At 41.4% G+C, this 26134-nt stretch overlaps 2 protein-coding genes across 2 annotated transcripts in view; both read left to right on the top strand.

Moving 5' to 3' along the window:
- Positions 1-18959, top strand: part of LOC144651416 (uncharacterized) — a 146910-nt gene extending 127951 nt beyond the window's left edge. Inside the window, 5 exon segments of the mRNA XM_078511348.1 lie at positions 1304-1732; positions 2749-3487; positions 3991-4219; positions 10464-11249; positions 18835-18959. Of these exon segments, the coding sequence (XP_078367474.1) occupies positions 1304-1732; positions 2749-3487; positions 3991-4219; positions 10464-11249; positions 18835-18909 (2258 nt within the window). The 3' untranslated portion in view covers positions 18910-18959.
- Positions 1-26134, top strand: part of LOC144648164 (uncharacterized) — a 148685-nt gene that overhangs the window by 87917 nt on the left and 34634 nt on the right. The gene's annotated exons all lie outside the window — the stretch shown is intronic.

Below are 26134 nucleotides of genomic sequence, written 5' to 3'. Positions count from 1 at the left end.
TTCCAGATGGGATTTGAACCCACGACCCTCCGTGATCTATTTTAACAAATCGGCGAGAAAGGCCGTGCATTCCGAATTGCAAACGAGCGCGGACAATTAGGTCACCTTCAACTTGAACTAGTTTCTTCCCTGTGGCAAGTAACACTCGGAATTGTCAATTTGCAATTGATTGGTGCAATAATTCTTGAATACGTACGCTGGAATAACGATATTTTTGTTTTGTTCTGTTCTGTTCTCTTACACTGTAACTGCGGGCAGGGGTTTCTGTTATTGGCTGTTATTGAATAAACTGTAAAAAAGCGCAAGAAAAACCTGCTTTTGACGGGATTGCTTTGTATGTATAGGTTTCCCAGAGCCAATCGAACGCAATCCATTTAATTGTTTTCGAATTAGTTCGGTTACCGAACCCATTCTGATTGATTGGGTTCGATTGAGTTCGATTTGTTCGGAAATCGAACTCACTGAAAGTCTGATGTTCGATTTCGTTCGATTGCCGAACTCAATCGAACTCAATCCATGGATTGAGTTCGATTGAGTTCGATTTTCGAACGTTCGATTAGCTATGCCGGGAAAAGAGCGCCAAATTAAGAATTTCGAGCAACCGAATTTTAGTGATTTTCAGCGGCTCGTCGTGACCTTGAAAATTAAATTAGAAAAGAAAGTTTGGACTCAAATGACTTATAAACACTTCAATAGTACATTTATAGGCTCAAAAACGGGGTTTCGTTTAATGCGAATGAACCAGTGCGAAGTTTACGACACGGTATGAGTCATGTTTAATCTGTGTGTTTTAGAAGACACGGGGGGTCATAACCGTTTTTTAAGTTTTTGGCCGGATCAAGAAATATTTGAAGAAAAAAAAATCCCACAACGTTTATAGGCCTACCATAGGCTTTCTTTGGGCAACATATCAAGAATTTTGATTTTACATTTTGTGCCACTGCCCGCGCCGTCTGAGTAGAAATTTCTTCTTAAAATGCCATTTTAACTAACCAAACACTAAAACTATCCATCATTGAGTGAAATTAAAGAAACATTTTGCTTCTGCGGTCGTCTTCAAAAACACCAATTATGACGTCACAAGTTTTTATTTCCGGCAATTTCCGACAATTTTTCCGAGCACTCTACGATTATGAAGGCCTAAAAAACACTTTTCAACTTGCAATATCTCTGCATGCAATGTCCGATTACTTTGAAACTTCGGGATATGTTTATTTGGCTCTTATTAAACACATGGGCAAAAAATAAAAAAAAATTCTGTTCATTTGACCTTTAAAGCTTTTTTAAAATGTTTCATTTACAGTTCCAAATGAGATAAAAGCACGAGGACCAAGAGCAAAGCTTGCCTATGAAAATGCTCTGAGGATTGGAAAGGTAAAGGTTTACCGAACGCGTGTCATATTTATTGGTCAAGATCGTGCGGGAAAGACAAGTCTCAAGAAATCCCTCCTAGGTATGCCATTTGACCCTGGAGAGCAGAGTACTGTTGGAATTGAGGTCGACCCATCTTCATTTGAAGTTGACGTTGAACAGGTCAAAAACTGGCAGCGCACAAATGACAAGTTAGGTGTGTCTCAATTTGCACAAGAACTTGCGAGGATGGCAGCTGGAGAACTTGACAAACAAGAAGCAAATGTGGACTTGAAAGATCAAAATTTGCAAAGGGAAAAAAGATCCCACACGAATCAGGTTGGTAATTAACTTTAAGCATTGCCCTGAACACAAATGTTATGTAAATGCGTGTTGAAAGTGATGCCAGTTAATACTTCTTTGGCTTCGAGAAGCAGAATTTTATAGAGCATTGCAGAATAACAAAAGGCATCTGTAGAAAGGTACCTTTATTGACCATTTTAGGCAAATATCTTAAAAACCACTCAGTGAAATTTTTGTTTTTAATTTATTTTTTGTTTAAATAGCATAAGGGACACTTGCAATTTTTTTTTTAATCAGTCGATAGGGTTCATAGCTATGCTATTTTTACATAAATTTAAGGTGGCTCTGAGCCCTACCTGCAGGTAAAGGTTAAGTCTGCATACGAGCCTAGTGGTCCATCAGGACGGAGTTTATCCCGGTTTTCGTAGTATTTATACTCTTCTTGCCAAAGAACACAACGCAGTCGCCTGGCCAGGGCTGGAACCCAGACCACTCAATCCGGATTCCAGCGCATTAAACATTCGACCACCGCCTTCCCCCCACCGGCAGATTTGCTCTAAAATTTTCAAAATTATTTCTTTTGTCAATTAGACAAAACTATGTCAAAAATAAAACTTTCACCGAGTAGTTTTAAGTTATTAGCCAAAAATAGACAACAATAGGGTATTTTGACCTTTTTCAGGTTGCCGTGGCAACACTTTTTGACGTCAGTTAAATCATTATCATCATGATCATTATTTATTTGCCGAAAGAAAATGCGAACATTTTTTGACTGGTTAGTTATCGGACTCTGTTAACTACAAAACGCCTTAGTGGCTTACAGTAAACTTTTTTCCAATCACATCATCAGGCTTGCTGTAGTAGAAGGCCAAAGACGGGAAGGTCTAACGTATTGTGAGCCACCTTAAAACATATATAATGATTGCGATTTTCGTTTAATTAATGAATAATAAAGGAATTATCAGGTTCAGGTTTTGTGATATTCAGGATAGATTGAAATTTTGGGCAATTTTGTACATCAATAAGATGTCATTTTGAGAAAATTCATTTTTAAGGTTGTTATCAATGACGATAAGACCAGTCACAAGGATTCAGCCATGTTCTCATCATCTGACAAAGTGGAAAAAGCTTCTTCAAAGAATGATCGTGATGATCATCATACTGATGGAAAAAGTGAAAACGCACCTGCTAAACCTCCCGAAAAGGTCTCTCAATTGAAGATTGATCCTGCTTTGCCTCCAGAGGAATTCACACAATGCCTCATTCAGCATCTGGAAGGCTTAAACTTACAAACTGACCCCACGTCAACAGAACCCGTCTTCGATGTAGAACTGTGGGACTTTGCCGGACAGCATCTATATTATGCTAGCCATGCAGTATTTTTGTCTCGAAGAGCAGTTTACCTCCTCGTGTGCAATCTCAGCAAAGATTTGAACGGCACCGCTGAGCCATGTGTCAGACAAGGAATTTTCGATAAACGCTTGGAGAACCCAAATGGTGAAACAAACCTGGACGATTTGTTGTCATGGCTTGTGTCAGTCAGTGGAACCTGTCCGACAAAACAAGAAATAGCCAAGAAAGAGCTTTCGTATCTCCGTCCTCCAGTATTCATTGTAGGAACACACGCCGACAAACCATGCCAAGAAATCGAAAAAATGAAATTGCAGATTCAGAAAGAAATTTCCAAAAAGTACTGCTGCAGACATGTGATCCGGCCTTTTATCTCCATTGATAACACACAATCCTCGTCAGATGCTGGAGTTGGTAAACTCCAGACAGAAATTATGAAGGTGCTAAAAGAAGAGCCGTACATGGGAGAAGAAGTACCGGTGAGGTAAGCAATTTATATTGTACAACAGTTCTCTTGTTAATTTTTTTAGGGTCGCAGCCAGCGGGGGAGTAGCCAGAGACCAAGAGCTCTAAAATTTTCTCCGTTGAGCTTGAAGCCTCATCGTTCAAATATGTTTGCTGTAGAGAGTGCAGGTCTAAAATGTTTGCCATAGAGCTCGGAGCTCTTTTGTTTGTGAAGCCTGGACTCTTTGGGCCCGAAGCCCTGGAGTGCTACGGCCATGTACAAACACTGTTTTGACCTAATGCAAATCTTCAAGGAAGTTTGAAAGAATTTACAAGTGTTATTTGAAACCGATCGACTTTTTCTGTTTCTCGGCTTTGCACAAACTCTCAACCTCTCCCAAACTTTTTCTTGTGTCTCCATCAGCCTCTGTAAACGTACGCGCCATTTTCTTTTTTTAATTGAAATGAACAAAACTAAGACGGATGTAACAAACTTAGATTACTCATCCGTTGTTTTCCATTTCAATTGTTATTTATGACCAGGTGGTTAAACTTCGAAAAGGTTGTTGAAGCTTTGGTTTCCGAAAAAACTTATTACTTGAGCATCGATCAACTTGAAACCATTGCCCAGGAAGTCTGTTTCATAGAAGATAAGGATGAAGTTACCACCATGTTGGATTTCTACCATGACCTTGGACAGATAGTCAAGCACCGCAGTACAGTTGTATTAGAAGCTCAGTGGCTGATTGACGTGTTCAAACAGTTGATAACTGTTCGCCCTTTTCATGACATGGTAAGAAACAGAAGACATGAATATTTCCAGAAGTTCATAATTCCATTAACTTCTGATGTTTCTTATTGCTGAAAATAGATAGCCAACGATCGCATAGCGCCGAGTTGGCTGTCTTCCATCTCTTATAACCCACCGATTAATTTTCGCACGCTCTCACTGGGCAAAAAAAATCTCGTAATGCAAAATTGGACCACTGGTATCAGACATCATTAAAAACTGGTAATGTTATATTGCAATTCCTGATCTATATACCATCGTCCACAAATATGGAAGCCGATACGCGTTAACGAGAACTGCCAGGGAGCTCAAATATTGCAATTCTTGGGAGTTTTTTTTTTAATAAAACAATTATTCCACTCGCACTTGTTGGATATGAGATAGTTATAGCCAACTAATATCCAATGCGTTCTCATGGAATAATTGTTTTAGTTTCGCGTGGCTCAATGGACAAAACGCATCACGTGGTACAAAATCGGACGACGGTTGTTAGACAACATACCCTGACCGATTTGATATTCGTCACCCGATTTTACATACAAAGACAAAATAAAAGAACAAAGCCACCTTTTCAGGTCTAACTTTTTAATCAAACCACAGTGTTAAAAATTTACGTAAAACAATCAACTTGCATTTATTTCAACTGCAGTTACGCCGTGATTATCACTTTAGGGTCTTTTTCGTATTTACCGGCGAAAAAACGCGTTGTAGAATTTAATCGGATGGTTATAATATAATAAAGGGTTTATCTACTTAATGTTTACCTCGTGCAATTTGAGATTTGTCGCCCGATTTTATAGGAAAGGAAAACAAACAAGGAAAGTCGCCTTATCTGTTCTAAACTGTTTCAGACTTTTTATAAATTAAGTGTTAAAAAAATATGTAAACCAATCAACTTGTATTTGTTTCATCCGCAATTATGCTTGATTATCACGGTAGGTTTTCCCTTTCTACGCGATAAAGAGTGCTGTAGAAATTAATCGGAGGGTTATTAAATGTAATATACCCCTTCAGGCGGCTGGCATTGAACGATAATGCCCTTTGCTGAAAGATTGTTCTCAAACTTTACAGTTGCAATTGAGGCTTCGCTTCTCGACCAACTTCTCTTTTTTTCTGATAATCTTTCAGCCTCGGCCATTATTCTCCAACAACCCGGTTGTTTTTTGTTTTGTTTTTAATTGCAACACGCACACGCAAAAAAGCTTATTTACAAATCAATTGATACAGTTACTTACACTACCTACAGAAAAAAAAGACTACTTACAAAAAGATTACAAAAAGATTACTTACACTACTTACAGGACTGTTACTTACATTACTAAAATCTAGTATAATTGTGCAGTTCGTCGAAGCTGATTTCCTGGTCCTTATCGTCATAAAGATTTTTATAAAAATCCTTTAATTCAAACATAATAGCCTTGCTATGTATTATTTCTTGACCTTCTTTGTTAATTAATTTTCGTATACAATTTTTTGCTTTTCTGGACTTTTCAAGATTTAGAAAAAACTTGTTATTTTTTCCCCTTTCTCATACCATGCAGCTTTTGATCGGATAATGTTTCCCTGCGTGATGTAATCGTACATTGAATCATATTCCGTCTTATACTTTTTTAAGCTTTCGATATTTTCCTCTGTAGGGTGTATAGCACACAGCTGTTCACTCTCTTTAAGTTTGCTCTCTACCACGTCTTTCGTCTTTCTATTTCGTCTTTCTTTAGCCTTTTCTTTACTAAACGAAATTGTGGTTTGTCTTATTTTATATTTAACCAGATCCCAAAGAAGCTGCTTATCATGAATATCTTCAAACTCTTTCAACCAAACTTTAAGACTAGAACAGATAAGGTCAATATAGGTATCGTCTTCCAGAAGACTAGAGTTAAACACCCAATGCGAAGGGCCACGGACTTTGTCTTCTATGGTATTTATTTGTAGCGTAATCGCGGAGTGATCCGATTTAATGGAAGGTATGATGTCGGCGTGTTCTATGAAGTCTTGTAAACAATCACTAATTAGCCAATAATCAAGGCGTCTCTGGACCCGAGGTCTTTTTTGCCTCCAAGTAAATTGTCTCTTGTCAGGATTTCTTATCCGCCAGATATCCACCAGATCATATTCTAATTTTTTATCAGAAATATTTTTAACTGAGTCTTTTTTTTCTACCCGACCGCCTTCATTGTCCATCTCAGCATCCAAATGGACATTAAAATCGCCTCCGATAATTACCTGAGTCTGTGAATGGAAGTCTGTTCCATCAAGTATTGATAAAATATTTGCAAAGAAAGTGCATTGTTCCGATGTTTTGTTTGGAGAATATATATTTAGGAGTAAGAAACGCGATTCTTGAATTAATGCTTCAATCAGGACATATCGACCTTCACTGTCTTGGTTGACGGACTTCAATTCAAATTGCAATTTATCACTGACCAATATTAAAACACCTTTACTGCGATTTGTACCATGGGAGTAGAACATGTCTCCATGCCACTGAAACTTCCACTCATTCACCACTTCTGAGGTGCTATATGTTTCTTGTAAGAACGCGATATCAGCTTTCTGTTTTTTTATCCATGAGAAAATTGCTTCACGCTTGTGAAAGTCCCGAATCCCTCGAGCATTCAGTGATATTAATTTAAATTTTACATTAGCAATTTGAGTTTCGCCAATGATCTAAGGGCCGTTTATATGGAGGAGAGTTGTCCCTGGTAGGAGGGAAACCCTCCATACCGAGCCACCCCGGGCGAGAGAGCTTTTCATACGTTTCCTTATAAATTGCTGCGAACCGTTTACATGAGAAATTGCAAAGTTGGCTCGGGGGGCAGGGTGACCCTGGGTGGAGGGTCACTCGCTTTGAAGGTAGGGTGACACTGGGGAGCGAGCCAACTTTTTTCCATAGAAACAGTTTGGTTATTTTTGCCTCGCCTACCAGGGACAAGTTGACACATACAGAGCATGCGCAAACGCTGCAGTCGACCAAAACAAAATTGCAGATACATTGAAATCGAAGTCGGCGGTAAATTTGTCCAAAAAATGGTCGTGGTCGATGTTTCAGCGTTCCTTATTTTAAAAAAGGCAGACATAATAGATGTTTCAAAACAACTCTCGCCAGTCTTTTGAACCGAGAGGGCCAAGTTTTGGCTCGGTCAACAGGGACAACTTTTTCATATAAACGCTCGGCAAAAGATAGCTCGGGGGGGAGGGTAGCCCTCCTACCAGGGACAACTCTCCTCCATATAAACAGGCCCTAAGTTTAAATGTATTCGGCTTGAAAAAGAAAGAGCTTCCCTATTGTTTTTTTTTTTTTTTTTTTGAAATATTGCACATTACTGTTTTGATTATACAATGATAATTACTTGGTAATCTGTTGACTTTATAATAGTTAATTAATTGTTGATTCCCGCATTTTTTAACTAACACGAATAAAAACACACTAAATAAGGGCCGAATCGCACTAGCGGACAAATTTTGTAACAATTGATTGATTTCATCATTAACGTGTCAATTGTCACAGAAAACAAGTGCGAGTGCGTTTTTTGAGACCTAGAACTTGTCCAACATTTCAGGAAACAAAGAAGCAGTTGTCTTATGATTGGTCCGCGTTGCACGCGCGATAGATGTTGTCAAACAATTGCAAAAACAAGTGCGAACGACTTGTTGGACAAGGGCAAATTTTGTCAAAACGGACAAATCATCAAAGGGGCCGAAGTCCTGCCTCAAGGCAGGACTTTTCATGACAAGTCGCATTCCCATGCCCCTCGTAATGCTAGATAACAATACGTTGTTGATTGGCTATTGTGTTTGGCCCAAATTGCACCGAAAAACAACACGCACTCAAAAGTTGTTGGGATAGTATGCACCGTGATGTGGCTTTCACTATCATAATCCAGCCGCAAAATCTTTTCGCGAGAGGCAAAGCATATTTATAAGTGAAGTGTTTCGGCCAAATGTTAGAATGAGAAAAGAAAAAGTTATCTTGAGACGACTCATTATTCTACTGCATGAGAACGCGTACTTTAAATGCCAATTGTTTTAGATTTTTTTACCGTGTTGTACTGCATATTTGATGTTTGCCCAAGACGACAGTGCTGAGAAATGTACAGGGATGGCAGAAGCACGTGCAGAGCTATTGTACTAATAATTACACCTTTTGTTTTCTTCAAAATGTCTCTGACTTGTCGCGACAATTTTTTTTTGTAAAAAATGTTATGACATTTAAAACTTGTCCGCTAGTGCGATTCGGCCCTAACCTAACACATAACAAAAGAACAATAACAATAATTAAGGAGCAAGATAACCAAAGCTCCGTGATTGACCCTTACCTCACGCTCCAGAAACTAACTGTTGAGCAATCAACGCTCCAGGCCTAGCCTTTTTGTGATGGTATACAAAAGCTAATTGGTTCGTTCACGGGAATTTTGTTTTACTTTAGACGAATGTTAACACCTAGATTTAAATAATTAGTATTCAAAGTGGCAAAAAAAAAACAGCTTAGACTCAAAACAAGAATTCTGTAATGTCCGCAAAATAATATTAATTTAGGTTACATTTTGACATATTTTCCGTCAATAAAGAGTTTATCTGGTTCAGACTTACTGAAAAACGCTTTCTTTCCTTCCTTTCTTGCCTCTTTCAATTTCTTCATTTGAATTTTGCGAAGGTCGTAGAGTTCCTTGGGGATATCTTCATAAATTTTGTAGTCCGTGTCTTTCAATTTATACCCACATCTTAGAACTTTCTCCCGGTCGGAGTATCGCAGGAATCTTGCAATTATCGTTCTTCCACTGCTGTCACTTCTCGGCTGTTTCCCCAATCTGTAAACGCGTTGAAATTTGATGTCATTGGCATTTTCAACTTCGAGTACGTTTTCCAGAAAATCAACTAATTGGCCTTTTGTGTCTTCCATTCTTCTTCCTTGCTCGTTTTCCACAAGGTGCTCTGGAATTCCATCGAACTTAAGGTTCTCTCTTCTACTGTAAGTCTCAAGATATAACAGTTCTTTACGAACATCTTTGATTTCTTTGCAACGCGTTTCTTTTTCCTCCTGTGCGGTACTGTTTAGGTCTTCAACTTGTCCGCTTACGAACTCGGCATTCTCTTCTAAATCTTTGATCTTCTTATCCGAGCTTCGTTGCTTCTCTTTAACCGCGGAAATTTCTTTCTCTAAACTCGTGACAGAGGCATTAAGGCTATTTATCGTAGAGAATACTTCTTCTAATTTCGTTTCCAGCGTGTCTAGTTTCTCCAGTTTAGACAATATTAGGTCTATTTTGCCTGCGAGTCCTTCGGCGGCCATTACTTCGTCTTCGTCCGCGCAGACACGAGAGATGTCTTTCAGTCGTTTTTCCGCCGGCGAAGTTTCTTGTGAGCTACTTGAAGAGTCCGAAAGTCTAATTTATCTCTTTACAGACGAAAGAAGTTGTTCCATAGGCGTTTTGGTTTAAAATATTGACCCGAGAAACGGAGCATGTCTACATCGTGTGGCTCTCACCAGGCTCCAACAACCCAGCTGCCTGAAGGGTTTTGTGTACTAAATATCCAACAAGCCACTATTCTCACTGCATACATAATTAGCCCGTCACGCGGGAATGGCTTAAGTTCGTTAAATTCCGGTGTGTTGTACCTGTGCGCTAGTAGCATGATGCATTGCGACCTCCGCTTCAAATATCACAGTTTCAGTCACCTCGTGGCCAGTTCAACGGAGTTCGGTGAAGTGACTGTAAAAGTTTCGCCCCTCCCACCTCCCCTGGTGGCGGTCGATCAATGCTGTATCCTACATTCTACACGCCAATTGCCCTGGCATTCGCGGGTATCCTCCCATAACTTAGCTTCCCGTGTCAGGGCAATTGTATTCAGTGAGAATGTTTTACTGACAAGCGCGAGTGGAATACCTATTTTACTAAACATAACCACAAAATATCATAATTGTTATCCAACTCCGCTTACTGGAGTCAGTACATATAACGCGCGAAACAAGTACAAATATATCACGACATGTGTACTCCAGAAGACCTGTTTAACAGGTTCCTTGTAGTCCAGTGAAGCTTTGTCTGTATTTTGGAAAATGAAACGTTGGCGCCAACGAAAAGAATCGTCTTATGTATTTTGACTCGCCGTTCCGGCTCGCCAAAATACTGCTGATATCCAATGGCCGCTAAGTCTATCAAAACTCTGGAAATACATTTTCCAATGTCATGTCATTTTCATGAGTCATTAATGTTGTTTGTTTCAGGTTCCTTGTCATACCAAATATTGGGAAGACCTGGAAAGTAAAGGTGTCCTCAACATGGAATTTGTCGATCATGTGTTTTTTAAATTTCAAAGGCAAGGCCTTGTTAAGGAGGACATCTTAGACATGATGGAGAAGTTTGGCTTAATTGCTAAGTTTGCGACCTCACCCACTGACGTGAAATATTTTGTACCAGCCCAGCTTAAGGCATCACCTGAAGGCGTTTGTAAAATGGAGCCGTCTTCTACTGATCCTTGTCCGTTGTATCTTCACTTTGTTGATGGTGTGGTCCCTCATGGTCTGTTCACACAGCTTGTTTCAAAATCCATTTCTTGGTGTTCAGAGACTGGGTGCACACAGCCTCCTAACCTGTACCAAAATGGAGCTTGGTTTGTTATTGGGAAGCAAATTATCCATGATCTGGTTCTGACCTCCAAAATGAGGTTTATCAAGATTGTTGTAAGACAAAGAACACACAACTATCAAATTTCCAGGGACAAAGAAGTAGCTACACTTGTGCGCAAGTTTTTGGAAAGTACTTTACAAGAACTCTCACAGAAACTGTCATACCTAAGCGGTCTGCAGTACCAATTCTGTGTTGCATGCCCCTACTGTCCGCAGAGAAGTCGCAAGTGTTCTAAGCACAGTCAAATCTCATGCACACACGAGAAATGCTTACACCTCCTTGAAATAAAGCCCGGACAACAGTTAATTTGTATGGAGGATTTATGTGATAAAGTGCTCACAGTTCATGGAATGGAGAAATGGTTCTCTGAGAGTGTATCTCAGGTATGTTTTAACAAAAAGTAATAAGGGACTGGTCAATAAGTAGCAGGGAGGTGTACCGGAGCAATTAGAAAGGTGGTGGCTTGAAAATGTTTGACCCAACCCTTCCTTCTGGCTCAAAACTGACTGACCCACCCCTGATAGGGGGTTGAAAATTACATGACCCACCCCCTTTACTCAAAAAATTCGTTATTAAGGGATCAATCATTTCTTTATCATCTATAAGGGGTTGGGTTTAAAGTGTGATTCCCTACATACACCACTCTAATTTTCTCTGATGGACACTGGGGTTCCATGTACGTCTTTTTCCGTTTCTTAGCACACCAAAGAAGGATAAGTTGCTCACTTTTTATACTAGTCTTTTTAAGTTTTCCACATAATATTATTTGTGTGTTAAGTCCATGGAAAAATTTAGACACAAACATATGCGAAAACTGGAACAGAAAAAAGAGTTACTAGTGAAAGCCTACAGCCCAAAGTGAATCTACGCAGGCTGAAGAGAGACAGGCAAAACTGATGTTACGCGGATCACAAGCCATCTAGGGGGGTCATGGGGCATGCTCTCCCGGGAAATTTTTATAATTGGGCCTTCAGAAAGCGCTAGAAATTCATTTAAAACTGCTCACATTGAGAAATTTATCAATTTATAGGTACTGATGAATACAACTGGGAATTTCCTTGGAACTATAACAGTTTAAAGTTAGTGAATAAATAAGATGACCCACCCCCTATGTGTAGATCAAAACTACATTACCTAACCCTTTTCGAGGGTCCAAAAACTGATGACCCACCCCCTTCCCCCCCCTCTACTTATGTAGCCGTTTTCTGTTGACGTAATTTTAGTCCTGCCCATATTTGGAACGCCCGGGTATCACGTGTCAGATCGAATAAAGAAAAAGCACGTTGTGGTTGTTTATGGAAGTTCTAGTCACATTTTGACTACATTTTACCCGCTACATATCTGGTGGAGAATCCAAAAACCGAAATGCCTACAATAGAAGAGCTTCAAGGCATCGTATCAGGTCTTACGGCGGTCGTAAAGCAACAGGCCGGGGCACAAAAAGCCACCAATGCTCAGATCGCTCAGCTCACCGAAGCATTAATCGCACATGGCGGCGGACCCCCTGCGGCTGGTCCAGCGACTTCAACTTCGAACACTTCTCTCCGAATGCCTGCCCTACAGCTACCTCAATTTCGGTACGACCACAGCAGTCACGATGACATAAACGAATTTGTGGAAACATTTGACGTTCAAACGGCCCATTTACCAGTGGAAACAAAACTCGCTCTTCTTCAACAGTCGTGCATTGGCGAATGGCCAAATTCAGTCTTATCCATGGAGAAGTCAAAATTCACTGAAGAAACCACAGCTCAGCAGAAGCTCGATAGCTTGAAACAAGCCTTAAAAACATCCTTTGCGGAACCGCCAGAAGTTCAACGCCGTCGGTTGGCGTCAGAATTTTCCACAATGAAGCAGCGAGCCACAGAATCGATCGATTGCTTCGCTTATCGATTCAAGAACAATTTACACCGATTATCCAAGCTCGGAGAAGCCGTTGAAACAAATTCGCCACAGTTCATCATGTCACAGTTTATTTCGAAGACGAAAACCGACATTCAGAAACATTTAGTGCTTAAAGCTGAGGAATACAAAGATCTGTCAGAAATCATCGAAGCTGCAAAGCGAATCGAGCGTTCCTTTAGCCCTGGAGGAAGTCACAGTGGTACCAACAAACCACCGCAAGACCCACTCAGCGCCCTCAATACCACTCCAACTCCTCCTGTCCCCAATGAACGCCGAAGAAAACCTTTTTGCTACAACTGCCGTTCTCCAGGTCATTTCAAAAGCAGCTGCCCTGACAAAACAGTGAAAACACCCCCTCCTGGCAATTCTCAGCGTGGTAATGAAGTGTGTCGCTTGTGGAACAAACATCAGCAGTCACCGTGCACCTTACAGAATCAGTCATGCAAATATGGTCGTGCACATAAATGCACCGTTTGCTCCAAACTAGGCTGCAAGGCACTCGTTCACAATAATGTACCACCACCTGTTGCTAATGCATGTGATCTTCAAGCACCACAGGGACCCCACCCTGAACCCAGCATCTCAACCACACCGCCTACTCCTGCTGCTCATTCCCGGCCAACCCCACCTCTGTTCATGATGCCTACTCTTCCAACTTCTTCCAGCGAATTGTCCGTCAACCTGAATCGCACTATTTTGTCTTGTCAAGTCACTTCAGCTGGCACACAACTACAACTCCCACTCGACTCTTGTTGCTCAGTCACACTGTGTAGCCTCGATCATGCACAACACATTCATTCAGCAAGACCTGAGTTGAACTACAAGAAACTTGAGAAGCCCATTCCAGTACAAATGGCTGACACAAGTGCATCTCTAACAGCCGTAGCAGTCCAAGAGGTCCCTATTACGTGGCTTCCCAACAAGGAAACAATCCATGTTGCTCTTGTAGTTCCAAATATGTCTTGGCCACTTCTATTCGGTGAAAATCACCTCGCTGCGACTCAAGCCCTGTCAGATCACAGTAACAAAACAGTCACTTTCCGTCATCCAGCTATGAATTTTACTGTCTCATGTGATAATGCAACCACATCAACTAATCCTCAGGCTGCAGTTACCTGCCTTCTCACTGGGAAACCAAGTGCCCATCCTGCACCAACCAGAACCACTGTGTATCGTGGGTTAAACCTAGTAACAGTGTATCTTACCTTAAGTGTTGCATCCATGGGATTGTTAGGAAATGACTTGTGGCTATCAGGTCACGAACTTGAACCTGGTGTGAAAGTTCTCGATGGTCTCTTTAGCGCATCCGAAGCACAGTCCATCCTCGATTTCCCTTCTGCCACTGACACCCTGGATCGTGATCTTCCTGACTTCCAGGCCTCTCGGGCCATGAACGTTCTTGTGCATTGTACCAAGAAGAAAGCATCTATTGGTCAATCAAGCTTTGGTTACCTGTCACCATGTTCTGCTCAAAGCAAAACCGACTTTGACAATGCCCTGACACACACAGCTGATGCCCTTTGTTCATCACTGGACACCTTTGACTCACTCTTCTGTCACTCTGATGACACCCCACCTCCCCTTGTGGAAACTTCTACGCCTAATAGTCTGAGAGTTCCAATGCAACCGCATTGTCCCAAGCAAGCCAGTCAAGAAATGTTTAAAGCTGGTCTTACCCAAAGTTCTCGTTTACTTCACCCTTTCAGTCAGCCAGACGAGTCTGATGATCGAGACCTACCTCCTCAGTCTACCTTCACACTTGATCCATTTTCGGAGGAATATCATGATAAACTGCGCCACGAACTGCGCCTAGACTCTGACGAGTACAGTCATGTTGACCCCGCAGTCCTTGATCAGTTCGACACCTTGCTGCGAACATACCCACATGCATTTCTCTTACCTGGCGCACCACTAAGGCGTATCCATGGAACTGAACACCACATTAACACTGGCAATGCCCCCCCTTGCTACAAGCCACCATACAGGATGTCACCCCCTGAACTCCAGGCAGTGCGTCACCAAATCAATGACATGCTAAGACAAGACATCATTCGCCCTTCAAAGTCCCCTTGGGGTGCTCCAGCGATACTTGTACGTCGAAAGGACTTACATGGTAAACCACAACCCCCCAGATTTGTTGTTGATTATCGTGCGCTTAATTCAGTCACTAAGAGTGATGGTTTCCCCCTTCCTCAAGTCATCGATATCCTGGACTGGCTTGGTGGAGGCAAAGCATTCGCCAAATTAGACCTTGCTAATGGTTATTGGCAAGTACCTGTTCGAGAAGAAGATAGAGAAAAAACAGCTGTAGTCACTCACTGTGGATTATTCGAGTTCATCTCCATGCCCTTTGGTCTCAAGACAGCCGGAGCTACCTTCCAAAGGCTCATGCAAGCCACATTTTCTGATTTCCTAATGGGAAACGTAACAGGCAGTAGTGACAAGCAACATGGATTCTGTATGCCTTATGTTGATGATCTGATCGTCCGAAGCATGTCTCATGTTGACGCTCTCGAACATTATAGACGCATATTCGAGCGCGCTACCAAAGTTGGCATGCAGTTTAAACCATCTAAATGTACTTTCTTCTCAACTCACCTTGAAGTACTTGGTCATGTTGTCACCCTTGATGGTCGTATTCCGGACCCCAAGAAAATCCAAGCGATCACTAATTTCCCCATGATTAATTCCCAGTCCGCTGTGCAGAAGTTCCTTGGAATGGTCGGCTTCTACAGGCATCACATCCCACGCTTTGCTCAACGGACTTACCATTTGCGTCAACTTCTTCAAAAGAACAAAAAATTTCATCTAACCGCCCAAGTTGAAGCTGAATTCAAAGACCTTATTGCGGCAATCACTGGCCCTGACGTCTTGTTACACTATCCAGATTGGTCCAAGCCATTCCACGTACACACCGATGCAAGCAAACTAGGTGTTGGTGCTGTACTCATGCAGGAAGATGACCAAAACCATTTGCGCCCACTTCAGTATGCAAGCCAAGCCTTCTCACCCACCCAACAAAGATGGGACACTCGTGAACAAGAACTTTACGCTGTCAAATGGGCAGTTGAACAATGGCGACCATACCTTTTGGGACGCAAATTTGTCATTGAAACTGACCATGCTAATTTGAAATGGTTGTGCTCTATTGCCCCACACAAAGCAAAGCTGGCTCGATGGGCATCTCTACTGGCAGAATATGACTTTGAATTGTGCCATCGCCCTGGTCACACCAACGTCGTCCCCGATGCCTTGTCGCGTAACCCAGTTTCACAGCAACCCCAACAAGAAGATGATTGTGTATCTACTGCTTTCATTGACACATTGCCACCCTTGGCTGTCTCCGTTTACTTGGCAAGCGCATTAGGACTAGCACCATATCAACACGTGACTTTGTCTCCGACTATCCTAGCGAATTTGAAGTTAGCCCTCACCCTGGCAACAGCAGACACAAACAACACTTCCCCCACTACAATGGCTGATACCTCCACAACCAGTCAATCTGATGAACCATTTGTTCACCTAGGATCCAACAGACAAGAGCTTGGCAATCTGCAACTTCAAGACCCAACTTTAAAGGACATTCATAAGTACCTGTCAGCTGACAGCAACAAGTCAGCTCTCCGCCACCTGTCGGCCCGTGACCAAACTCGCATCCTCAACCTGGCACGCCATTGTGTCATCCTGGACGGCCTAGTTATGTATTCAGATGAATTCCTTGATGACCCAGGCCACTTTCGTATCTTTGTCCCCAATAATAAAGATCTGAAAACCAAACTACTGCGCGCATACCATGACTCTCCTATTGGAATGCACAGAGGTCGAGACGCAACCTACCATGCCCTCACTCAAGATTTTTATTGGAGAGGGATGGGAAAGGCAACAAAACGCTGGGTTGCAAGGTGTCTAGAATGCCTAAAGCACAAATCTGCTAACCAGCAACATGGTCTTATGCACCCACGTTTCTACGACAAGCCAATGAATGTACTTGGAATTGACTTTGTTGGACCGTTCCCTAAGTCCACCAATGGAAACCGTTACATCCTCACTGCCGTTTGTCCATTCTCTCATTTCCTGGTAGCAATACCAACCCCAGACCGAAGTGCTACTACAGCTGCAAGGGCACTATTTGACAATGTATTTCTTAAGTTGGACTTTCCATCCACCCTTCTCAGTGATCGTGGAGGAGAATTCTTAAATGCTGTCCTGCGGGAAGTTTCAAACCTGCTCTCCATTAGGCAAGTGTTTACATCCAGTTACAGACCCCGAGCTAATGGCTCAACTGAACGTGTTCATCGCTTCTTGAACTCCGCCCTAGCCATATTTGCTTCCAAATGGCAGAAACAGTGGGAAAACTACTTACAACCTGCTGTGTACTCACACAACACCTCCACTATTGATGGCACTGATGGCGTAACTCCATTCTTTCTCATGTTCGGACGCAATGCAACCTCTCCAGAGACAGTCGCTCTTCAGCTCCCCAATCAGCCAATCGACAAGAATGACTATGCAAAGTACCTAGTTCAGAGGATCACAGAGGCTCATAAATTATTCTGTAGCATCAAGAAAGACTTGAGGAGACGACAAAGAGACTACTATGATCTATCTGCTAATCCAAGAGAATTTACCGTTGGACAAGAAGTCCTAGTCAGGAAACCACCACCTTCAAATGTTGAGAAAGGATCAGCCACAAAGCTCATCAGGAGATATGCTGGGCCGTACATTATCACCAAACGCCTCAAGAATAGTGACTTGTATCGTCTGAGGCACAGCGTAACAAATGAAGAACTGCCCCCTACTAATGTTGAGAAACTGATACCAATCCCTGAAGCAGAACCAAATGACCTGAGGGAATCATCTACCGAGAGTGTTCCTCGTCCGGCTCAAAATCAAGATAAAGAGAGACAATACAACCGAGTCTCGCACTTCATCAGTTTCCGCTATCTCTCCAACAAGGAGTCCTTGTCGAGCATTAAATCGTTCATAGGCGGCCTTGTCAAGGACCAGATTGTAGGCTCCTCCAGATGGGTCACCTTCAAGAGAGAGATATGGACAATGTGCTGTGAGACCACGCATTCTCCCGAGTTTAACTAGAAGTTGTCTCGATGCTGGGAAAACAGAGTACAAGTGCTTGCAGGCTTCGCTAACTGGAGCCTTGCCTATGGGTTCTAGATACCGAGCTAGTTCGAGTGAGATTCCTTCGTCTGCTTGTTCATTGCTCTTGGACAGGTACATGAGAAACTGGCCAGGTTTGTCGTGCACACCTATGCTCCAACGGGGCGCCGCACAAGACTAGCTAAATCTCGCGTGTGGAAACCAGTATACAACCATGACTTGTCTAAGAAATCTGTTCCTATGGACAAAAATAAGCGTTTAATTGACTATAGCCCGGACTTTGAACGCATCGAGTTCAAGCAAATCGTTACAGTGCGAGATTCACTCGAGGAACTGTTATCTGTCAGAGACATGGATGAAGCAGTCGTTCATTTATTTGTTGACTTGAAGTTATAATTCGCTTAGATCTCGCCTGCGATCATAACATTGGACTTGTTGTACTCTAGTTGTAAGGTTCTTAGCCTTTGAGTTAATTTTGTCATGTTCACCTCGTTCCTGTTAGTAAGGAGGGAATGTAGCCGTTTTCTGTTGACGTAATTTTAGTCCTGCCCATATTTGGAACGCCCGGGTATCACGTGTCAGATCGAATAAAGAAAAAGCACGTTGTGGTTGTTTATGGAAGTTCTAGTCACATTTTGACTACATTTTACCCGCTACACTTATTGACCAGTCCCTAAAGGGCAATCACTGGAACTAGTCACTTTCCAAACTCTAAAGCTGTTTCAATTTCTGTAACAAGTACCTGTTAGATAGCTTGTCTAAAAAAACACAAAGATTGATTGATATTTTTTAAATGTAGTATCGGGAGATGCAGAGGAATAATGGAATAAGAATAAAGAAGTTTTGTATGCAAGTGTTTAGTCAGTGCAGCCACTTCTCTACCGTCGAATTTTCTTTGCTTTATAGACAATTCATTGTAATAAACAAAACTTGTTTTGTCTCTTGCAGGAATCATCTCATGCCAGCTTACCTGTGACATCTGAAGACGCGTCAGCTCTAAGGAACAAAGGTATTTCTTTCTAAACACGAAACTTATCTAAGTAGTGTTTGTATGCTAGCATAAGCAGAGAACCTTTTGTGAACTCAGAAAAAAAAACTCAAGAAAAATAATCGGTAGTTGATTAATCTGTAAAAAGAAATGTTGTGAAAAGGAAGGTCACTATATTGGAAACACTAAGGATCTTTATCCTTGCAACCCATGTGTTTCACCGCATCTTAAACGTGGATGGATTTTGTGTATAGACTCCAGTTTCTGAAGTTGTCATAGCTTCCTTCGGCGACGTTCTTTGGCTTGTCACGCAATATTTCGTGCGTGACAAGCCAAAATAACGTCGATGCTAAAGTTGACAATCACCAGAAGAAATAGCTGAACTTGCCAGTTTGTCCTATCCCAAGATCCCTTTCTTTTTGAAATATGTAAACTGTATAAGTTAAAAACATTGCATGTAACGGACCGTTTAAAACATTTTATTATTTTTGCAACTGACCTTTTTTCTGTTAAATACCTTAACTAGTGCGACCTGACTTAAATTAGCCCTCCCTTACCCCAACGTTATTTTCACGTGATGTCTACCTAATTTACTTTTTAAATTCCATCTTGTCAATTTTTTCGAGTTGTTGTTGTTGTTATTGTTGTTGCTATAATTGGTAAAACAGAAGGATCGAAGCTTCAGGTGGCATGTTTTTTTGGTCTTCATCTTTCTAAAATGCTAAGTTTGCTGTGGTCAAGTTGTTATTAATCGATTTACAATAAGCTATTGTTAAACAATATATACACTAAATAAAATTATTCCTGTTTGTTACGTAGTTAAACAAGGCACACCGACGAGTGACGATTTAGAAGAATTGGGTGATGAAATTGCCAAAAGATGGAAAAAGCTTGGGCGTCGCCTAGGTGTCGTGGAACCAAAGCTTAAAGAAATAGATCATGCGCATAGCGACCTTTCTGAAAAAGGATACAATATGTTACTGCATTGGAAGCAAGAACGAGGTTCTGCTGCGACTTACCAGGCTTTGTGTGGTGCACTAAGGCATAAGCGTGTGCAGCGCCAAGACTTAGCAGAAAAACTCTGTTATACTTGTGGTAATTATTCTTTATTCTTTTTGCGGTGTAAAGGAAGCTATGCACACGTGCCTTCAACTCTGCATAGAATCATTTCCCTCTTATTGAATGAGAATTACATTGCTACACACTTTGTCACTGAGAATCTAACAGAACCAGACAAAGAATATCAGTTATAGATTATTTAATGAATCCTTCTCAGTGTAAAAAAGCAATTAGTTTACAGTATCTTGGATGCTTTGTCCTGTCGTTCATTATCAAATAGATATAATAATAATAATAATAATAATAATAATAATAATAATAATAATAATAATGACAATAACTTTATTTCAGTGCCTAATTTTCTAGCTGCCATAGGGCCTACTAATCGGGGACACTATTTAAATTATAAAATGTATCATATACAGTGAAACCCCGGTAACTCGAACTCTTAAGGGAAACGAAAAACCGTTCGTGTTAGCGGGGTTTCGAATTATCGGGGTAGATTGAATATTTAATTTGCCAAGTTAATAATTGATAGTTTACTGATTTTTCAGCACTTCAGTATCCAGCACAGTGCAAATTAAACTTATCTCGTCAGAAATTCTAACACGATCATAAATTCTTAGGATAAGAGTGGAAAAAGGCTGTCAAATACGTGACCTGTTTTGTTGCTCTAATCAATGGGCAACCGTGGCGAGTTGCAAGAACCGGAATTCGAGTTATCGGGGTAAATTTGACCCAAATTTTGATCAAGGGAAACGAAATTTAGTTCGAGTTAGCGGGGGGGTTTTCGAGTTATCCGAGTTCGAGTTAACCGAGTAAAAATAACTGAAAAGTGAGTTCAAATCCAAGGGAAATGGAAGTATGTTCGAGTTAGCGGGGTTGTTCGAGTTATCCGAGTTCTAGTTACCGGGGTTCTACTGTATTTAACTTAAAATATTACAATGCTGTTTTGTTTTCTTGCCATTTTCAGATCCCTCAGAGAAAAAGAGGAGATTGCAAGATGAAAGTTCTGATAGTCAGGAAGAAGAAAGTGTTAAAAGACTGAAAACTGATTAGGTACTTGACAATGTGTAGGAAATTAAATGGAATTTTCCACATGTTAACCACGTTAGGGCTCGCCCTCTCCCCTAACAATTCCCCGAGGCAAAATCGGTAGGAGAATCGAATGGAATTTTCTGCATATACCACAAGCTATCTATTTTTAACTCATTTGAACAGTTGTTGATTAACTGTCCCAGGCCAAACGAGTATGAGAGTTGACCTTTCATCCACTATCATTCAGGCGCGGCAAAACCAGGTTTTATGTTCCTTCGTACTGCTACGAAACGTTGATAATTTGATAATGCTTCTGCAAAACCTTTTAAAGAGGGCATCGTTATGTCTTTAAGCAATGTCTTACAACAATATGTCCACTGAAATGTTAAGATAGGTCGAGATAGAACATATAAAACAGCGATGTGGGTTTTGTAAAGTGGGCTGCCTGCGCCCGCTTCATGGTCTACCCAGGAGTTTCGTCGCCACCGGTCACTTGGTTTCTGGAATTATAAAATAATTTTTATGTAATTTAATGCCTGTAGTAGGCAATACTGCCGATGCACAAAATCCCAACTGGTATCCCACGAGGCAAAGAAAATCTTTGCCTCCGGTGGGACCACTCCCAAACTCCCTGGGTATAAGTAAGACTAAAACAGCAAGGGACCGCAAACGGTAATGCTGTAATTCGTAGGATCTGCTCAGTTCTGTCCGCTGAGAGATCTGATCAGCAAATGAAATGAAATAACAAACAAGACTGCAAGGCTGATCGTACTACGTGAAAAGTAGACTTTGCGAGACATCAACACGACTAGAACCGATACAGCAGGATTGTAACCGCGGACAGCTGTTTCGTCCTTATTGAGACTCATCAGCGCGGTGTAACAAATCTAAATAACGCCAGCTCAAAGAGCCAACGCAAATAAATTGTCCAATAACCCGTACACTGTATCAAGTTCCGTACTTTGAACTCACCCGTCCCCGAAGCACGCGCTGCCACATCGCGTGCTTCGGGGGACAAGAAATCCAAAGTGTCACGAAGGTGTCGCAAAGGAAAAAACCAAATTGTGGATGGCACGACCATTCCAAAACATTTAAGCGCATGGACAAAGCTATACTAAATAAAAGCACAGCATATCGGATCTGAAAAGATCTACGGTCCAAAAATACGTAAAAGTAAGACTAAAACAGCAAGGGATCGCAAACGATAATGCTGTAATTCGTAGGATCTACTGAGAGATCTGATCAGCAAATGAAATGAAAAAACAAACAAGACTGCAAGGCTGATCCCATGATATAGATTGTTCAATTCTTCTCAACATATTATGATACAATTATTACAATTTATTTATTATTTATTTATTACATTTCTTTATACCCGGTTGAAAACATCAGGAAGATACTACTAAATTACAGTTATAATAAACATTAATACAAATATACTATTAATCAATACTAATTAAAAAAATTGAAGACGTAAATCCATTAAACTAATCCTGTTTTCCATGAATTCCGTGTCTAACTTTACTTTTAAATTGATAAAAGGATTTTATCATCCTGCTGTTCCAGAGAGTTGCACCACTGTAACTAAAGCTATTTTTCATATAGTTAGTTCATGGATGAGGTACAACCAGTTTGTTTTTGGAATCCCTTAGAGAATAGTGCATTCCGTTAGGAATGTCAGGACAATATCCCTCTTATCGTGATTTCTATATTAACACCTGTCTGTTTGACAAAGTACATCGTGTATTGCTGGTGGCTGCACGAGGCGAGACACTCCGAGACATATCAGCACAGGATAGGACGTGTTGTAGCAACATGTCCCTGTCACATGTCCCCTTGTGTAAACAGCAGATTATGTTATTTCTGCTACACGCCCCTGCAACATGTACCTGTAAAATGTTCCTTTGTATCAACCTTAAGAAGTGTTGACATATATGAATTTTCTTCCAGGAGTTGTGTGTGATAAGGATGAGACATCCCCTGATGGTGAGAAGCTGAGCTATGTGACCCTGTACTCGTACTTCTACAGTCGAAAGCGCTGTGAAGTGATCAAAAACTGTTACACGGGAGTCAAGTACATGTACCTGGTGCCTTTAGCTTCACATCAACCTATACAGTTACTGCCGGCCATTTGATGGACCTGGTAAGCATTAATATTAAGACTTCAAGCGCTCTTGATTTTTCTCACTTGACTGTGAGGGGTGGGGAACTACTTCTAGATGTGCTACCTCTTCAAATATTACCTTCCTAAATTTGGCCCAACAGGTAATTTCAGTGTCTCACTTGCCTGCTGACTCAGCACGACAAAGCATGTGAAATTGATCAATTCTTAAATTTTTTCCACCCTCAGAGTTAGACGAACCTCTTTCACATATGCTGGTTGGTGTCATAGTCCGATCCAAGGCCGTTTTAAATGGCCGCGTGCACTCAGTCAGCGTTCCTTGTCACCACCACTGAAGCGACGAACCAGTTCAGCAATCATCGAGACCAGCAGCAGTGAGGGAGGTACTATAAACAGCCCAACCAGCAAGCGAAGCATGCTGAGTGAACTCGAACTTCACGATTAACCACCAGCTAATATTGATGACATTGTGTTCCAGTACAACCACAGGCTCCCCAAGCGTATTGTGTGATTACTTCATGTAGCCGTCAATATTATAGACTTTGTATGGGAATATCACTTCAGTTCTCAAAATGCTAAATACAGTCATGGAAATAAACTTTACTTACTTGAATGTGGCGTTGTTTTTGCGTCTTCTGTGTGCACCAGAGTTAATCCGGGGTTATTTTGAGGCAAGTTTTTGATTCAGTAACTATTCGGTGTATTTTACTCTAAAGGCCCGGCCAAACGGACGCAACATTTTAACATAACATATCGCAACATTGTTGGGTCATGTTGTGAAGGTGCTGGCCAAACACACGCAACATTTGAACGCAACATAGCGCTACATTGTTGTGCACAACATGTTGCAATCATTTGGCTACCTTTCACCCTATTGCGATATGTTACAGCATGTTGGATGGCGCAGACCGAACTAGTGCGCATGCTTCGGCGCAACAATGTTGCATGAACGTGGCCAAACGAATACAACATTATGCAACATGCAAAAATGTTGCGAGATGTTGGGAGAAAAATTTGACCATTTTCAAACTTGATCCAAGATCATCCAACATGTTGCAACAGGGTTGCCAAACGATTGCAACATGCTGTTCGCAACAATGTTGGGATATGTTGCGTTAAAATGTTGCGTGCGTTTGGCCGGGCCTTAAGAACAAAGTGAAAGGCAGGAGACTCGGCCAGTTTATCGTCCACAGGTGAGCTCACAAATCAGTCTCGCATCACAAAGTAACGCAATAAATCGCAATGGAAACACCATGTCCATGTAGCCAGATAAATTTTCCATCATATTCACTCGTCTCGGTGATTGTACAATGTTTTTAGGAATATACATTTCCCATACTATCAGTTGTTTTCCGATCTTCCCATGCGTGCGACTTTTTCGGCGGCTACGGCAGTTTTGTGACTCACGACAGCAGATTGATTCTGCGCTCTCATTGGTCAATCCAAATCACATGCAGTCACGCGCAACAACAGACTGTCTACCGATGGGAAGATCCAGTTTTGCCGCTAGACGTTTACGCGCAAGGGGCTCCTGCCTGTGTTGTAATTTGACCAATGGTAATGTTTTTCTTTGCGCAAATCTAACTGAAGTTTACGAATTAAGGTAAATAGCCTCTAAAAACTGCAAAAAATATTTTGGAATAATTAAAATATGGGCGGTTTGAACACTAGAAGACACTCTTAAACAAACGAGCGGTCCGTACGGACAGTGTAGTGTTTGAGAGAGTTGTCACGTGACTCGTCACCAGTCGAGCTTGTAGGTCTGGCAATTTTTAGACGAGTCACGTCTGTCATGTTCTTTGAGAACGTGATCTGTCTAAAGAAGAATTTCACCCAACACGTTGACAGTTTCATGTTCTTACACTACCAGTGTCACTTTTCTGAGCTGTTTTGGGATACATTGACGTGTTCTAAGCCAATCAGAATGCAGAAGTTGTTGCTTGTATATTATTACAGAACCCAAAACGATACCTGTATTTCAGACCAGGTCCAGTTTCCAACCAGGAACTGCTTCGGTTTGCATAAACATTTAATAAATTATCTTATTAAACATGCGCAAGGGCCGTTCTCAGAGAATGTCCGCTTTTTGACTAGATAGTGCGAATCGAACACAACGAGGGTTTTACAGAAAAGACAGAGGTCGATATCCTCCCAGGACACCCGCTCAAGCTTGGTTTATGATAAACTTACACGACTTTATGATTGAAAAATAACTGCAGAAACTTTACCCGGTCCAACACTTAGATATTAGGGACTTTAAGATACCTGGACGGCTGACCTCGAGGAAGGTAGAATTTCGCGAGGAGGACTGGGCTGATTTCGACGTTCTTGGCGGGAACTTCCAACGTTAAGAGCCGGCGTGTGTGAACGGAGGACGGCTTCGTTAGTGGATCAATAATTCCTTAGCCCAAAACATGCGAAGAAAAACATTTGGCGCTTTTAGGTCAAAGTGTGGGACCAGAAAGCACTATTTTCATTTACAGGGTACAAATTCCAAGTGAAATTTTTGTAGAAACACAAGCAAGAAAGTTCATGATTTCACGCACGTGGCTTCGCCATCAGCGTTTATGCAAAGCACAGCAAATATATTCGCAACCGCAAATAAAACTTGACTTCTAAACTTTTTATCAGTACCAAACCAAGAATACCATAAAGGACCACCTAACAAAGTAACAGAATTAAAAAATAATGAGATTTTTAAACGAAATCATACAAAAAGCACTCCCGTTCACTGGTGGACGGCAAAACTCTACTTCTCACGTCCTCGACAACAGCTGGACGGAGCTGGACGGCAATGTCCGTGGAGCGGGCATGCGCAATATAGGCTACACGCGAAAAATTACTTCCGGTCAGTCCTCGAGGTCAGCCGTCCAGGTATCTTAAAGTCCCTAATATCGTATCGACAATAAAAAGCTCTGATAGGCAGATTTAATTTTTGTTGCTGGCGCTCTTAACTGTCTAAGTTGCGAATAAGGCTTTTAGATTCAAATTAAATTCAATGGTTTTACAGAAAATACGTGCAGCTATTTAACGGCATTAGT

This window comes from Oculina patagonica, chromosome 4 (genome assembly GCF_052425735.1).
Source record: "Oculina patagonica isolate OP01 chromosome 4, crgOcupat, whole genome shotgun sequence".
In the NCBI taxonomy this organism is placed as follows: Eukaryota; Metazoa; Cnidaria; class Anthozoa; order Scleractinia; family Oculinidae; genus Oculina; species Oculina patagonica.
The sequence above is the reverse complement of the archived record's forward strand: the minus strand, read 5'-3'. Positions and strand labels throughout refer to the sequence as shown.